Source organism: Helicoverpa zea, chromosome 26 (assembly GCF_022581195.2).
Source record: "Helicoverpa zea isolate HzStark_Cry1AcR chromosome 26, ilHelZeax1.1, whole genome shotgun sequence".
NCBI classification, from domain to species: Eukaryota; Metazoa; Arthropoda; class Insecta; order Lepidoptera; family Noctuidae; genus Helicoverpa; species Helicoverpa zea.
The window spans coordinates 6,407,852-6,424,417 of record NC_061477.1 but is presented as its reverse complement, the minus strand read 5'-3'; the positions used below and the strand labels follow the sequence as shown (position 1 = coordinate 6,424,417).

Sequence of the window (16,566 nt, the reverse complement as noted above, 5' to 3'; positions counted from 1 at the left end):
TAAAACAGTAAGAAAAGTTTTTATTTACCCAACAGTAAATAGACAATATTGAAAAGGGTTTACTTGTCTCGAGTTTCTAAATGAGGTTATGGTCAGCTTCCAACTTGTACAGATGCATTTGAATATGCAATAACTGTCATCTGACCTCCACATCCGTAACACTTGCATAATAATGGAAATAAATTATATAAGTTACATCAAGTTTATTTTAGGACTGTTTTTTCATTTCAAGTAATGAACTTGTCTACATTTTCATGCACCGGAATAAAATAGACTTGTTTTATTGTTATTTTTTTTTCAAAATCATTTCGGTTCATTATCCTAAGATTAGGTACCTGCACCTAAACCTCACAAACTTCATCTTATAAGATGAAGTTCTCATAAAGCTGGAATTTGTTTGCTTGAATTCGATAATCTGAAGAGCTGCTAGACGGATTTCAAAAGTAGTCCCACTGGATGCCGGATGAAAATAAAAAATCCGCTGGCGGAAGATGGTTTTACTGTGAAAGCGTAAGTAACAAACACGGAATTATAATCACTTATCTAATATTAGCAATATGTATGTAAGTTATGTCAAATTATTCATGGAAACATCTTTTATGTCAGTTGTTAACAAATCTAACGTTATGCACGGTTGTATCAATGATAGAATTTTTTTAAAATTAAATACTTATGTGAATAATGTTACCAATACATATTTAATTAACAAACATTAAGGAAACGTCGAATATAACAGCAATATACATTTAGAACATCAATTTCGTCAGTAAAACTTAAAGTCATATTTTTGTGGCAGACAAACACGTACAGTGAACCCTTCAAATGAATTTGCTGCTCAGAAATTGGGCTCTATTGATGACTGACTTCACGCCAATCAAAAGGTACAAACAAAACACTACTGCGCATGTGCGAGGCGCCAAATGACTAACTACAGAGTAGCAAAGTTATTTGCACCCGCTTCCTGGGGGAACTTTTTCCCGAACCTGTACAAAATATACATGTATAAAATACCTATGTAAAATATAGATAAGCAATAGGTTTAACAGTTCTGGAGTTTTGGCGCAAAAATAAACCAATAATTTCTAGTTACAATATTAGTACACTAGATAAATTTTATGTAGAATCACAAGACCATCAGGCGTTGAGACTAGAACAGGTTCATTCGCTCCACAGCCAATCCAGACTGGATCGATTTGTAATGACTCGCGTAGGAATGCAGATCGAAATTATACGGCTATAGGGCTGACAGTACGCACAGGTGCAACAATGCGCTTTTTGCACCTGCTAGAAATCAGAAATAACGAAGCAATTTACCTACATAACATATAGGTATGCAACCTTTTTTTAACGACGTCAAAAGTCATCAAATAACCCCTCCCGCTGTGGGTTAGCAGCGGTGAGGGAGTGTCGAACTCTTACTGACTAAAAACCGTCGTGTTCCCTCGTAGGCCTTTTATGTAGGGGCCGCTCTTTCGAACAATCCCGCAGCATAAATGTATGTATCCTCAGAGAGTAAAAGGATAACAACGCCTTTATATAAGTATAGAAACAAAGATGTAATCGGGATTAAAATCGTTGCATATCATCTATGATTGTGTCACATAACGCATACGGCACCTAAGCGTTTTTGCGGGTTTGGCATCTTAACGCGGCATTACGCAATGGCTTAAGACTAGTTTAGACCATCGAGCGTTCAGCCATATGAAAGAGTATGGAAAGGAATTTTGCAGTCCTTAAGTCCTACACTGAACATCCTTGGCAGTCGTTACGGGTTGTCAGAAGCCAGTAAGTCTGACACCAGTCTAACCAAAGGGTATCGGGCTGCCCGGGTAATTGGGTTGAGGAGGTCAGATAGGCAGTCGCTTCTTGTAAAGCACTGGTACTCAGCTGAATCCGGTTAGACTGGAAGCCGACCCCAGCATAGTTTAGGAAAAGGCTCGAAAGATGATGAGAAGTCCTACACTGAACATTAAGGGAATTCACCAAATAATAGACTAAACGAGGAATGACTCTAAACAAAATCACAATATGCATAATTCGGTCATTATGTGCTGTTGCCAGCGTAATGCGCACATTACCCGGTTAATTCGAGTATTTATTCACTGCACATCAACTGAGACGTACCTATTATAGGCATTAGTAACGCTTTCGGCTCCTCAAATCATATTTTGGTGATAAGATAGTTTTACTTATTTTTTAACTAGTAAATGAATTGGTTGTCTCTGGGTTGGAGTAGTAGTAGCATTCAAATTCTATCTATCTTGAATTTTACTCCCAAAATTGGAAACTGGCTTTTATCAATTAGCTTAGCTACGTACATATTACTTAATCCGTTAGCACGTTTTTTTAACCTTTGCCTGCAAGATGGCCTCAAATGCATAATGCAGTCTTCAGTTTCCTTTAAGGAAAAATAATGTTACCTTTCTTTTCGCTCTTTTTAACATTAAATAATTCCCTTTCTGTTTTGACTTATAAGCTGGTGAAACCCCTGTTCTATTACTGATATGCGCCGATAAACGGCAGGAGAATGACAGGCCGCGGAATGTGTGCATAATATGAAAGTTTTACTTGAAAGCTGGGCGCGGCGCAGTAATGGCGGGAATTATCTTTATTTTTTATCTATTACGTCTGATGACAATCTGGGATTTATAGTAGCTAATTTAATAATAGTATAAGATGTAGTAATAAGTAAATTGAGTATTATACATATGGAGTGGAAAAAAGGTGATTTTTGGATTCGCTGGTGGATTACAAGTCTCAGTTGAACGTAGATAAAGTTTAAGAACCAAAACGGTATTTTAGGACAGGCAAAAAGGTCCCGGCTTAACGATATTTTCCAGCAAATATGGAAGAATCTACTAGTAAACCACAAAACCTCTCTAATAAGTGATATCCATTACAAAATTCGTTTTCAATTGCCCAAAAACAATTGCATAACACACATGCGTGACAGAGTTACCGTGTATTACATGGTTATGAATCGTTTTGACATTACTTATAAGTTATAACATCGGTCGAGGAAGTGATATTAACTTTATGTAAGTGTTGATTCAATAGTTTGTCATAGACTGCTTCTTTCTTTCTTTTAAAATCACTTTCGCTTGTTGCATCTAAGCGTGGCATCGCGATCTTATGGATGATTGTTGAATTTTTATACGTGACTTTAGAAATAAATTGATTCTAAATGGTTACGGTGACTGAATATTTTAAGGGATAAATTGTAAGTTGATGGTATTCAGTTACTTGAAGACAGATACTGATTCTCTTGGGACACATTTGGAAGATTGACAGAAAAAAATAAGCTAAAGCTGGAATCATCTTAAGCACTTTATAACTATACTAGCTTCCGTCAGCGGCTTCGCCCGCGTGGTGTGTTGATAAAAAGTAGCCTATGTGTTAATCCAGGGTATCACCTATCTATATACCAAATTTCAATCAAATCGGTTCAGCCGTTTTTGCATGATTGAATAACAAACTTACATCCATACATTCTCACAAACTTTCACATTTATAATATAAGTAGGATAAGTAGGATGTATTTATAGTCCTGACGCAGACTTTATAACTATGCTGGGCCCGCATCATACATGTCTAACAATGTACAGCTAAATATGTACCAGCGCTTTCCTTGTAGCGACTGCCTAATCTGACATCCTCGAACCAGTTACCCGGATACCCCTTAGTAAAACTAGTATTGTTCATAATAAAGAATATACTACACTATTCCATTACAAAGTATACGTATCAACTAATTCAGTCGATCATGTCTGAGAGCAGTGTTGACTCTTCAGTATCGTTACGTATCACAACTTTCGCTGTAGCAGTTTGACAAACATCGAGAGAGCGTACCTTTCTTGTGGCTCATTCAACTAGTATGAAAGATAATATTGCTATTTTCTAGTTAAAATGATGAATTAACGTGTGAAAGAAAAACGCTGTCTTAACGAATATCCTCCAAGTGTCAGACGTCAGATAACCAAAAGGGATTTTATCCGCACAATTTGAATCTCGAAATTGCTTAAACCTGCTGCTCTATCCCACGCGATTTACCCCTACTAACTTCATCTAACATCAGAACCTCTAGTCAATTTCCTTTAAACAAAATAAACCTTTACGCTGAAAATACTGCTCTACCCCACGAAATTCTCCCCGACCAACTCCAGAATTCCCCAATGAATTTTCTATAAACAAAATAAACCCAACATTGAAAACAGCAAACCAAAAACCCCACAAACAAGAAACTTTACTTCAATCATTTAAACTCCTTAGCTATAAACATCGAAGATAATACCATCCAATTCAGGACAGGAATAGCCGTCCAATCGAGCTGGCCATCCAATCGAGCTGGGGCCCGATTCTCCTAATTTTACTTAAGCAACATACGATTCACGTTCGACTGCGATCCAATCCCGACTCGATTACGATTGAAGCTTATGTGGCATTCCGCTATTTTTTCTTTGAAATAAACGTTTTTGTCCCTTTCTGTCATTCAATAATGAATTATTTTGTCTGCAAATGATTTACGATTGCAATATGATTGTAGATCAAATTATCGTATATACCAAAATCACCAAAATCTAATGTCGTTGGAATACGATTGGTCTTATATTAGTAGCAGAATACCCGATATGATTTAAACTGCTATTGCGATTTGATTTCTATTCAATTTTGACATTATTTACTTAGGAGAATCGGGCCCCAGGAATAGCCGTCCAATCGAGCTGGCCATCCAATCGAAGGTCCAATCTTCCAATAGAGATACCGTAATGGCCGATAAAAGTCTTGTTATCTGGATAGAGTTTATTTGTTAGCTTGTGCACTAGCTGTACCTAGTTCAGGGTCGTGGGATCTAAGGATTGGGTCTGATGTGAGGCGTATGTCTGTTTGTTCATGTTGGCGTTTGCTAATAGAAAGATACTTTCATATTCAAACAAGTACGATGGGTTGTTTTGAAGTCGTAAGTTTACTTTATTTGATATCATGCATCAGGGGTTCACGCATCCTTATTTTTTGTCTATTTCTTTATAACTTGGGACTTAAAACATCATGACTTTTTTTTGCATAGACCACAATTGCAATATCTGGACCTATTTGACACGGCCTTTTATTGTTTTCGTATCTATTGCACTTTTGTTGTCAATAAATCTTTTTGTTACCTCAAAAACCTTTTATACCTCCCCACTCAGAGACATTTAATGGTTACTTAAGCCATTCCTTAGTGAAGGATTTGTATGACATTCCGTCACTAAGGAGTGACTTAAGTAATCATTTAATGTATCTGAGTGGGGAGAATAAAGGCCGTTCCCAAAATTCTACCTGTCCAGAGTCCAGTTGGACATGATGGAAAATAATCAGATATTTATTTCCTTAAGAAAGTTGGAATTTTGACATTAGCCCCATATATAAGTATAATATCATTCCTATCTCTAGTAAGCAAAGCCACAGACATACCAAATATTGGGAATTACCATAAAAAAAGAAGCAACAAACCTGTAAATGCGAGTCGTCCTTGCTATGCTCAGGCTTAGTGAACTCCACATGTAACCCCTGGTGCTTCCCACTGAGAGGCAGGGTCGGGGCCTCATGCTGCCATGCCGTGCGCTCATCCTGTCTGAACCCTGGGTTGTCGAACGCGAATTCGTCTTTAACCGACTCTGGGTCCGTTGAGAAGACTAGGTGCTTGCCTGTGGAAGAAAAAAGAGGTTTGATTAGATTAACTTAACTATCTATATGTGTCTAATCTAGTCTAGTATATATAAAAATGAATCTCTCTGTGCCTTGGTCACACCATCACGCATGAACGATATAGCAGAGTCAGAGAGGAGGTAGCTTAGACCCGGGAGAAGGTGTCTTCGTCACCATACGTCTACGGGAAGCAATCATCTTGGGACGCCAGTGAAACGGACGGGAGTTTAAGGGCTCTGAAATCCGAAGTCTATCAGTTTGATAGTAATACATCGAACGTATAAATAGAATTCTTTCTCATAAGAAAATAGTAGTCATCTATTGACCCTTTTCGATAACCTTTCTTGATTTGAGAGATGAGAATTTTCTCAGGCACCAGAGTTGTAAGTAGCAACAGTCAATACAATTGTTATGGACAGGACAGTCTAAACAATATTGTATTTATAAAATTGGTAGTCATAATGTTTACAAATTGCACTGTCACGTTGTGTGTAGGCAGAGGAGCAATGGTCGTATTTATTTTAAAGATTAGATACTATTCTTTACCTATATGCATACGAAAGAAGATTCTGCTGATGTTTGATTTTGGCAAAGCACCTTTTAAGTGCTCTGGGACCTTTGTTCAAATCAAATGTTTGGCAAAATATTCTGATTGGTTTTGTTGGAATTAGTCAACTTGGTGAAAAGCAGAAGAACGGTATTACTTTAGTACTTGCCGGGGCTGCGGGATTGTTCTAAAGAGTTACCTACGACGGAACATGACGGTTTTTAGTCAGTAAGATTCTGAGACTCTCACCGCTGCTAAGCGGGAGGGGTCATTCGATGATTTTTGACGTGTTGCTTTAGTTACCCTAGCTATTTGATGAGAGGATTTTATATCAATTACTAAAATTAATACATCTCTTGATACATCATAGAAATAAAACCAGGTTATATCGGGTGTGTCGTTCACAATCACATTAAATTCTATCACATATACTTTATGATATTCTATGGTGAATTGTAAAAAAAATAACCTAATCCATTCAGTGGTTTAGCCACAGGAGTCATTTTTCGTTTTTATAATTTACAACATCATGTGTAAAGCAGAGATAAAGTTAGGAGTATCGAATGTTTTGATCAGAGTGCTTAGTGCGAGTTTTCGTGAATTTTTTTACGGACTCACATGAGAGCGCGTATACTAAGATTTGTATGGAACAAAAACAGCTCCACCTAGTGTCAAAAATTGGAACCTGTTTTTGTTCCATACAAACAGTGTTGCCAACAGTTGTAGAAGCTTAGAAACCTTAGCTTAAATCACCAAATTCACCACTAAAAAAAAATATTGTTTATATTTTATTGTAACCTAAAACAATTTAATCATCCAAAGATGTAACTCGGCAACGATAGAAAATTAAAACAGACAAAGCATTACATCTGTTTAGCAATTCATCCGACCCGATCCGAATCCTTCACAAATTATAATCGGCGTAGTAGTTTCACAAATTGTTTAGTTACGCATTTGACCAATGAATGAGTACTTAATATAATTATATAGTAGTCGTTCACCTTTTTGTTTTGTAGATGCTTTTTTGACATTCCGTGAGACTTCAAATCTCCATAGTAACTCCTTAAAGTTGTACCACAAAACTTACATTTCGCTACTTGACCCGCAGTACTTTCAACATTTCGCCACTAAATAGGGGACTTAAACCACCAGTATTAGTGGAAAATCCACTAAGTTGGCAACACTGCATACAAATCTTAGTACACGCGCTCTCATGTGAGTCCGTAAAAAAATTCACGAAAACTCGCACTAAGCACTCAGTTGACAGCTGTCAGTTTTCAAGGGAGAATTACAGTTGTTTGTAATGACTTGACTTTTATATGGTGTTCTAATTTTCTCACATTTTTATTCTATTTACTTTGTTTGAAAAATTCATTTTTTTTTATTTTTACGTATTTTTCTTTTTTCTTTGTGTTAATGGACATATATTAACCAGTATATTAACGCATTTCATTTAATGTGATTATGAACGACACACCCGATATAACCACCATCTTCAAAACTTCACTTGATAATTGCACCTATTCGTTTCTAAAGAAAACGGAAACAGGTGTATAATACATGGTAAGATGAATCTCAGTAACAAGATAGTAATAGTGGTCAAATAAATTATACGTTATCGTTAAACTTACTGTTATGCGTTGGCGTAACCGGTTCACTCTTACGAAAGGCAACTGTAAAAATATCATCGGAACACATAGATGCTTTTCGTCAAATAACTTTGCTCTCATATAATCTCACCAAGACAAGATCATCGACAACATTAACGCCCGTTTTCTTACAAAAATAAAAAACTAATTACTATGTATTTTCGCGTTAAATTGTCAATTTGAACAGTTTGTCCTTTTTATAGGTACCTATACCATTTTCCACAAACTGCGTTGAGAGACTATTCGAAATCTTTTGTCGTACACATATTTTAGAAATTGCTCTATTGTTTCTCATCAGAATTCTCTCTATAAATATGAAGTTAATGTTTTACTGTCTAATGTTTCATTTAAATAACAAGAAACTCTGACATGATTAATGTTAAGACCTTTCTGTAAACCTATGCTTACACATAAATACATTGAATTGAAATAAAACACAAAATGCTGAGCTCTGTATTCTCCGCCTCATGTCCGTTCCATTGTAATATCCTCCGATTAGTCTATGAGACATTTCCTGAACTGTCACTTTTCATAAATCGCTTTAATCCAATGACGTTTACAAAAATAACAAGCAAGATTCTATGTTGGTAACCTTATTTCATAAAGTGTACTGAAATAAAATAATACTTACACTAATTGCAAATGTAATAAAAGTGTATAATTTCTAAGCGTTTTTACTTTTTTTATTGTTCTAATTTTGAACATGTGTTCCTCAAACTTTAATTATATTTATTGTTTAGATTTAAAACTCGGCCATTATGTAGCTTGATAATAATAAAATATTAAAGAAACAAAGATATAAACTAAGTCCTACTTATTGCGAATGGTTTCCGTTGGATAAAATTCGTTACAATATGATTGTGAATTAAACATATTTTCGCCCGAGGTTCATTGAACTTTGAGAAACATTGTATTACATTGTTTTACGCAGTTTCAGGTTTAAATTCAGTCATTGAATCTAATTCTGAAGGCAATTGCTCTAATAATTTAATTGGGTTCGTCTTATTCTTGCGTCTTGTGGGTTTCTGTCAGAATAGGGAGAACTGTGTCAATAAAATAATTACTATATTTTATGTTATTATTAATCGAAAAGAAAAACACATTTTAATGGATTTCTCCAGATAAATTCAGCCAATCTTCCATAGAAATACCAAATCAATCAACAATATACAAAATCTATATCGTCAATGGACGCAATTTTCCTGCCAGCCATTTGATATGAAAATTCAGGATCGAAATTTGGAAAACGGACATCAACAACCATTGGTTTATCATTTATATCTTGTATTTTACATATTTCCGATTTTTATGTTATCATGTTATAAATAAGGAATCTGTCACATAATTTTACCAATCGAACATTAACCTTTCACTATCATGATAAAGTGGAAAATCGATCGTCTGTACTTAGTTTATGATACATTTGATTTTCTTACTTAAATGTAATTTCTGTATTATCCTTCTTATAAGTTAATCAAAGAATCAATGAATTTATCCATCAACACCAGTAACCCAATTCACTGCTATTGTCATGGTAAATTGCGCAAGATTACCGGCTTATAGTTTTTATTGCGAGCTGTGGTTAGCGGTAATTAGTTGTTGAAACTGTATGTGCACGCTTGTTAGACTTAGTGGCCAGTGCAATGTTACTATTAGAGGAATTTAATAGAATAACCACGGGTAAAAAAGTCGTGGTGGCCTAGTGGGCAAAGAACCAACCTCTCGAGTATGAGGGCGCGGGTTCGATTCCAGGTCAGGCAAGTACCAATGCAACTTTTCTAAGTTTGGTACTTTCTAAGTATATCTTAGACACCAATGACTGTGTTTCGGATGGCACGTGAAACTGTAGGTCCCGGCTGTCATTGAACATCCTTGGCAGTTGTTACGGGTAGTCAGAAGCCAGTAAGTCTGACACCAGTCTAACCAAGGGGTATCGGGTTGCCCGGGTATATAACTGTGTTGAGGAGGTCAGATAGGCAGTCGCTTCTTGTAAAGCACTGGTACTCAGCTGAATCCGGTTAGACTGGAAGCCGACCCCAACATAGTTGGGAAAAGGCTCGAAGGATGAGGATGATGAACCACGGGTACGATTGAAAGAAGTATTACCTACTAAAACAAACGGTCTCTAAGTAAAGATACAGATAAATATCTAAACGTTTGTTACTTACTAAAAACTCATATTTTATAAGAAATTACGATGTTTCAAATACATACTTATGCACTGGTGATGAAAAACTGGTGAATAAATCAAGATGAACTTTTCGTTCGGAAATTGATTGAAAAGTGGACCAATCCATAAACAATTGTTTTTTTTAATAAGGATCACGAATGCACAGTTTTTCAATATTAATGCTTTATTTTAGAAATGTTCCGTATATTATTTCTTTTTAAGAAAGTCAAACTGCTTAGAAACTGGATTAGGTAATGTGACTGAAAATCAGAGCTAAGTATTCAAAAGGATTCTAGTTTCTCAGTTTCCATAGTTAAGTAAATCTTCTACCATCTTCCTGAAAAAAAGCCTATATAGTTTCCACTGAGTGAAATCATTAGGCCGGGTACGCACGAGCGGATAAACGCTGCGTTTATAATCCTTAATTAGTCGATCGCACGCACGCAGATTAAGGCCGTGCGCGCATAAACGGATGTTGTAAGTAATTAAAAATAACTGAGTAGTTTATTGGTTTATTTACTAGTTTTGTTGTGGGTTTAGGTCTTGTTTTAATCAGGTTTTTTAACGGTAATAAGTATAAACTGTTTTTTTGTTAGCTTAGCAATTCACTTTCGTTGATTTCTGCAAAATTATTGCAAACTCGGAATATTTATAGTGCACCTAGTTTTTACGGATGCTATATTTAAGGCACATTCGCAGTAAAACTGCTGAAAGAAGTAAAATCTACTGGTTCATTTTTAGATTTCACTTACAATTAAAAAAGTTTATTTCTCACTAGCATTCAACCACGGTTTCACCCACGTCCTGGGGGAATTACTTCCTTCACATGGATAAATAAGCTAAATTACAAAGTTTCAACAATATTCATTCGGTCATTTTTGCGTGAAAGAGTGCCAAACGTACATGCTCACGTACATAGGTAGGTACATCTTTACAAACTTTCGCATTTATAACAGAACAAGCAAGCTCATAGTTTTATGATTATAGTCTTATGGCACAGACAATAACTTTATACAGCCTATAAAACGTTTGCAATGACAAGTCACAACACTAGCGGTTAATTCTCACGTAGGTAATTATTTATCGACTTTTGCTTTCGATAGTCGTCGGATGTACGAAGTGGGTCGACACTTTCACGTCACTAATGTTTTTTTTATTCTATTTAGTTGGTTTAAGTCGGTTTCAATTCCTAAGAATTGTAAATTGGTTGCTTTGCTCGTTGAAAGATGTTGTTGTTAAGAGATAATCGAATAGGAAAACTTATATCGGATAACTAACTTTTTCCAATTGTTCAACTCTATTCAAGGCAATTACCTTGTTCTTCTCGCTAGAGATGTAGTTCTCTTAATCCGTATAAAGGCACTATTCGAAAAAGTTACCGCAGCCTTGGTACATTAAAAGCGTACGAAGGAACATGATGGATTTTAGTCAGTAAAAGTCTGACACTCCCTTGATGATTTTCCGTCAGCAAAAAAACGGCTAAGTGACCTTTTTTTTTTAACGACGTCAAAAATCATCAAATGACCCCTTCCGCTGTGGGTTAGCAGCGGAGAGGGAGTGTCAGACTCTTACTGACTAAAAACCGTCGTGTTCCGTCGTAGGACTTTTATGTACCAGGGCCGCGGTAACTCTTTCGAACGGCTAAGTGACCTTTGTTTGAATTTCATGAAAAACAATCGAGTAGGAATACCTAAGGAATACAATAATGGATGAGTGATTTCTATTCCAAAATATGTAGATTATAAATATTTTGAACGAGTATCAGGTATATTCTCTTACCATCGAATTTAACCAGATCAACCTTTAAGGTTTTTCGACCAAATATTTATAGATTCTTTCAATAAAGACTATTCTTAATCGTGCAACTTCCTACCGTCCCAGTAAGCAATGTCAAAGCATACAAAACAATTGGCGACAAAAACTTGACACAATAGACTAGGATGAAGTCACGAAACACTTCTAAACAAACGATGTCACAGAATAAAAATAGGTTTTCGACCGACTTCTCAAAATGGAGGAGATTCTCAATTCGTATGTTTGTTTCTATTCTTTTTGAGTTAAAAGTCCAAAGAAGGACATTGTAAGGAGGAGAGACGAAGCTCAAGCTGACAGAAAAGATGAGAAGTCAACGTTTGTCGTGGTATGCGCAAGAAAACATGTATCTTCAATCAAGAACTTGAATTTGGTTGGAGGGAGTGGAAAACGGATGAAAATATGGATGTCTGAAAGACAGAAGAAGATCTAAGAAGGGAGTTTTATGTGACGAATGAAAGTGCTAAAAAAATTATATCGCCGACACCAAATTAAATAGAGCACCAGCAAGAAAATAAGTCCTATGCAGATCTTTGTAGAAGAATACTCTTCCATTCATAAATCTCACTTACAGTATTTCTGACATGCCACAAAATTCATTCTCAGACAGATCTTTTGCTACACATGTTATGTTTCTATTCTACTACCACGTTTAATACAAACATTAACTAGTAAACAAGCAACAAAAACATTTTGACATTGCTTACAAAAACAGTTCACGTGCTATCCAATCAATCGGAACGATATCAACGATTGTCATCTAGACTAATGAGAAGCCATAGTAATTAATAACACGGTAGTTTCTTCGTGCGAAATTGTACGACTGTGGGTATTGTAATGTATAAATGTAAACGTGGTAATCATTTGCTTATAAACTCACGCATTCTGCCTTAATTTCGACTTTAGATGGAAAACAAATACTTATGTTGTGTATTTTGATAAAATTATAGGTACTATTGAAGGTGCGAAGTCAGGGTGAAAGGGCAGCCAAAAGAATGACACGATAAACTGTAAGTCATTTGAAAATCTTTGACAGTTCTTACGGGTAGTTAGACTTAATGGTTTCTGCCATGACAAGTCTGACTACCAGTCTTTCCTAGAGGTATTGTGTTGCCTCTTGCCCAGGGTAATTGGGTTTAGAAGGTCAGATAGGCAGTTGCTCCTTGTAAAACACTGGTACTCAGCTGCATCCAGTTGGGAATTCAAGTTGGGAAAAGGCTAGTCAGATGATGATACCAAAATGACTCAGTATGTCTGTATGTATCAGCCTTGAAAATTCCATTCTAAGTTCAAAATGCATAATTTAAAAAACCTGTATTTAATAGGTTACGCTTCACCTTTACGCATAAATAAACCGGAAAGAATCACTATCCCTTGTGTTCATCTTTTCCTAGAATCCAACGATATTTTAAACGTAGAACATGCCAAAACGCTGACATAAGCTAATGACGTCATATGTCCCATCTACTGAACATAAGGTAGTAATTTCATAATGCAAGTTGCATTCAAATTAGTTAGTAAATGTACCGGCTCATTTGCACATAGTGGCGTCGCGAACATGAAACGCCGTGAATATAATTAAAGGTTCAAGTTTCAAGAAATTGAGTATGTGATTCATAATTAATTGTTAATGTCACTGTGAGGCAGGAACTATTGTAAACTGAGCTATCTCTGAATTATGTTTTCGGGGAAACTGAACAGAATACTGTCTGTTTTGAATCTCTTCCTCTTTTTTACTTGACTGCGCCACTCAGAGGTAGTAAGTCTTATTAGCACAGACCATGTGTCTTAAAAGAGTCCAAAACATAGAACATATTTTCATAGCAACCATTTTTCACCGAAGAGACATTTGAAATCATAGACAACATGTCGCCAAAGTCTAAACAAAGAAGTTCCGTAACTTCGACTGTTCTGTCATTGTTTACTTTTTTTTGCTCCAGAACCGCTCACGCAAAATTTCGTCAATCCATAGACAGTTAGGTGTCACCAACCTCATTGCGTGGGTGCTCCACACAAGTTACACGGCATAGATGAAGCAACATACATATTGACATTCAGTTGCTCTTAGCACCAACTTATGGTAATGGAAAAGACGCGTCTACAAGTCGTGTGCAAAACTTGTAGCAGAAGCCATTTTGTAACTGACTTTTAAGGACAGAACGACAATCATTAAGTCGGAAACTCATTAAAAATAAAACAGTTCTAAAAAGGACATACGTAGCTATTACATATTTAATTTCCATTCGTTATAACATAACACACACCTAACAGCGACACGTCTCAACAATGGTTTGTCTATTATTACATCATTAAAGATTTTGCATACAGCAACATTGAAATGTCAAAACTGTCATTACGAAAACGTGACGTTTTGATTTTTTATGGCGCGCAGGCAGAGGCGTTAAATTATAGAGGCTCTAACAACTACCTTTTTGGTTTGTAAAAAATGAAGACACAATAAAATATCATGAATAATTATTATCGAATGTTAGAGTATTCGGGTCACGATGAAGGCACTGACTGTACGTCGACTCACGTTGCCAAAATTATGGTCTCAACGGGTGGTCTGCTTAAAACGATTGGCATGCGTGAACAGTGCACATTTAGAACGTAATTTGTGCAAACTTTAAATTGTATTATTTTCGAGAACAATTAAAGAGGTGTAGAATTTCTATTGTTTGTTCTGGTTTTTGTCTGACCTTTTGCTGATATTTGGATGGCCGTCGCTCCTTTTGTTTTGGAAGTCAATGACCAAAAATCTTTATATTTTTACTGAATACAAACATGCAAATAAGCACATCGTTCAGGTATAACAGCTGAGTTTTCTGTAGACATAATACTTTTTAGATAGTCCCTCAGACTTAGTCAAACCAGACTTTGCTAAAGTATGTTGAGGTCGATTTTCAGTCTAACCGGATACCGAAGAATTACCTCATGCTAGCAATCTGTCAAATACTCTGATATATACTAAAGCCTCCAAAATTCCACTAACTCCCATTCATCATAAACTGCCATTCTTGTCAAAATGTGCTCAAGCTCTGAACTTGAGTATGTAAAATATATTGTGGTATTTGAATGACTTCACACCATTGTCGTGTCAACTGTACATCCTTGTGTGAATCAGAATGGTGATTGATGTCGCAATGATTCTATCTTAAAAAAGATGTTGCTTGTAAAACAAAAGGTGATGTTGGTTTGGCTTGTAGAATAGTTTTTGTACCAGTTTTACACATACTAGGTTGGTAGCTAGTTTTTACTGGTTTGTCTCTTACGAGTCAAGTTTTCTATTGAAGAACTGATAGTTGGGCCAGTCGGATTACTGAATAGAGAGCCAGGGAAACTAAAGTAGCGAACGATCTTAGCAAATTGAAGATATGTAGTTATAAGCTGAATGCGTTAAATAAGTGCTTGTTTCTATTATGTTTCGTTTCAAACCTAACCCAACACTTCCCTTTTTAATTTATTTTTATACAGTGTACAGTATTTACCCATTTATTTACTATTTTTAACAAGTTTATATCAGATTGTGAGACCCCACTCTCTTCATCAGTTTATTAATACTCCGAAGCTAGTGTCAACTGTCACCCAAGCATTCCCACCATTCAATATTACAAGCTATTAACTTCAGAAGTGCATCGCTTGCAGTGACAATGACCTGCATCTTGAGGTCACACTTTCACCACATTGTTAGTCTATAACTAAACGAAAGGCTTTCTCAAGTGAAGAGTTTCTAGCTTTTCTATGATACGTACTGGGAATTTATAGTAAATACAGGTACTATAGTTCGGCCATTCAGAGAATGCGTTCCTGACACGTCGCGATTGAACTGACGACGTAATAACATTCATTGATTATTGATATAATAATGTTGTTTTAATGCTCCTCAATTGTTAAAACGGTAAACAACCAGCAAAAATATTTTTATCGTAACTGCAACGCCATTGCAAAGTTACGTCGTCAGTTCAATCGCGACGTGTCAGGAACGCATTCTCTGAATGGCCGAACTATAGTTAGTTGGCTTTCAGAAGTGTCAAGTGAAGAGCATATTTGTTGTGTTCATGCTATATTCACTTATTGTGAACATAACCTTCCTTAACCTTCGACGAGTGTTCTGTGTTTATCGTCACAGTGTAAAAACGTCCACATATATATTTTTCGGGAATCATCAAACGACCGTTTCAGAGCTGAGGCCGTGCAGCGTGACGGAGTGTCAGACTCAGAAGGCGTCCCCCAAGCTGCAGGGATTTGCCCATACTCACCGTGCTGAGCACGCGTGTTGGTGAGCGTTATTCTAAATAAAATAAAATGCTATAATTTTTCCTACGCTCGAGTTCTCACATTCGCATTTAAAACAGTAATTAGGATAAAAAGATCTCTTAATTGCTCATAGCATCTAGCCAAGTTATCTTTATATCTAGCTTTTACAATCATACATTTCTAACGCCTACCAAGAAAAATTATAAAGATATTTCCAGAATTCCAGCTAGACTCAATCAAGGTGTTAATTATGGAACAAATGAAGTCGTAATTAAGAATATAATGACTAAAACGGGAGGAATGTGGTTGCTGACTGCAATTGAAGATAAGCATCTGCAGTCGGCTTACTGCATGATACGTAATTATAGGTTGGGAAAAAATGCTATGAGAAATCCTACTCAGTTACACGGAGTAAGAAATGGTGAACTGGCCTGAACATGACATTT

At 36.1% G+C, this 16,566-nt stretch overlaps 1 protein-coding gene across 1 annotated transcript in view; it reads right to left on the bottom strand.

Moving 5' to 3' along the window:
• The window catches only part of LOC124642952, a 75,282-nt gene that overhangs the window by 20,452 nt on the left and 38,264 nt on the right, over positions 1 to 16,566 (bottom strand). Inside the window, exon 2 of the mRNA XM_047181751.1 lies at positions 5,491 to 5,684. Within this exon, the coding sequence (XP_047037707.1) occupies positions 5,491 to 5,684 (194 nt within the window). The remainder of the gene's footprint in view (positions 1 to 5,490; positions 5,685 to 16,566) is intronic.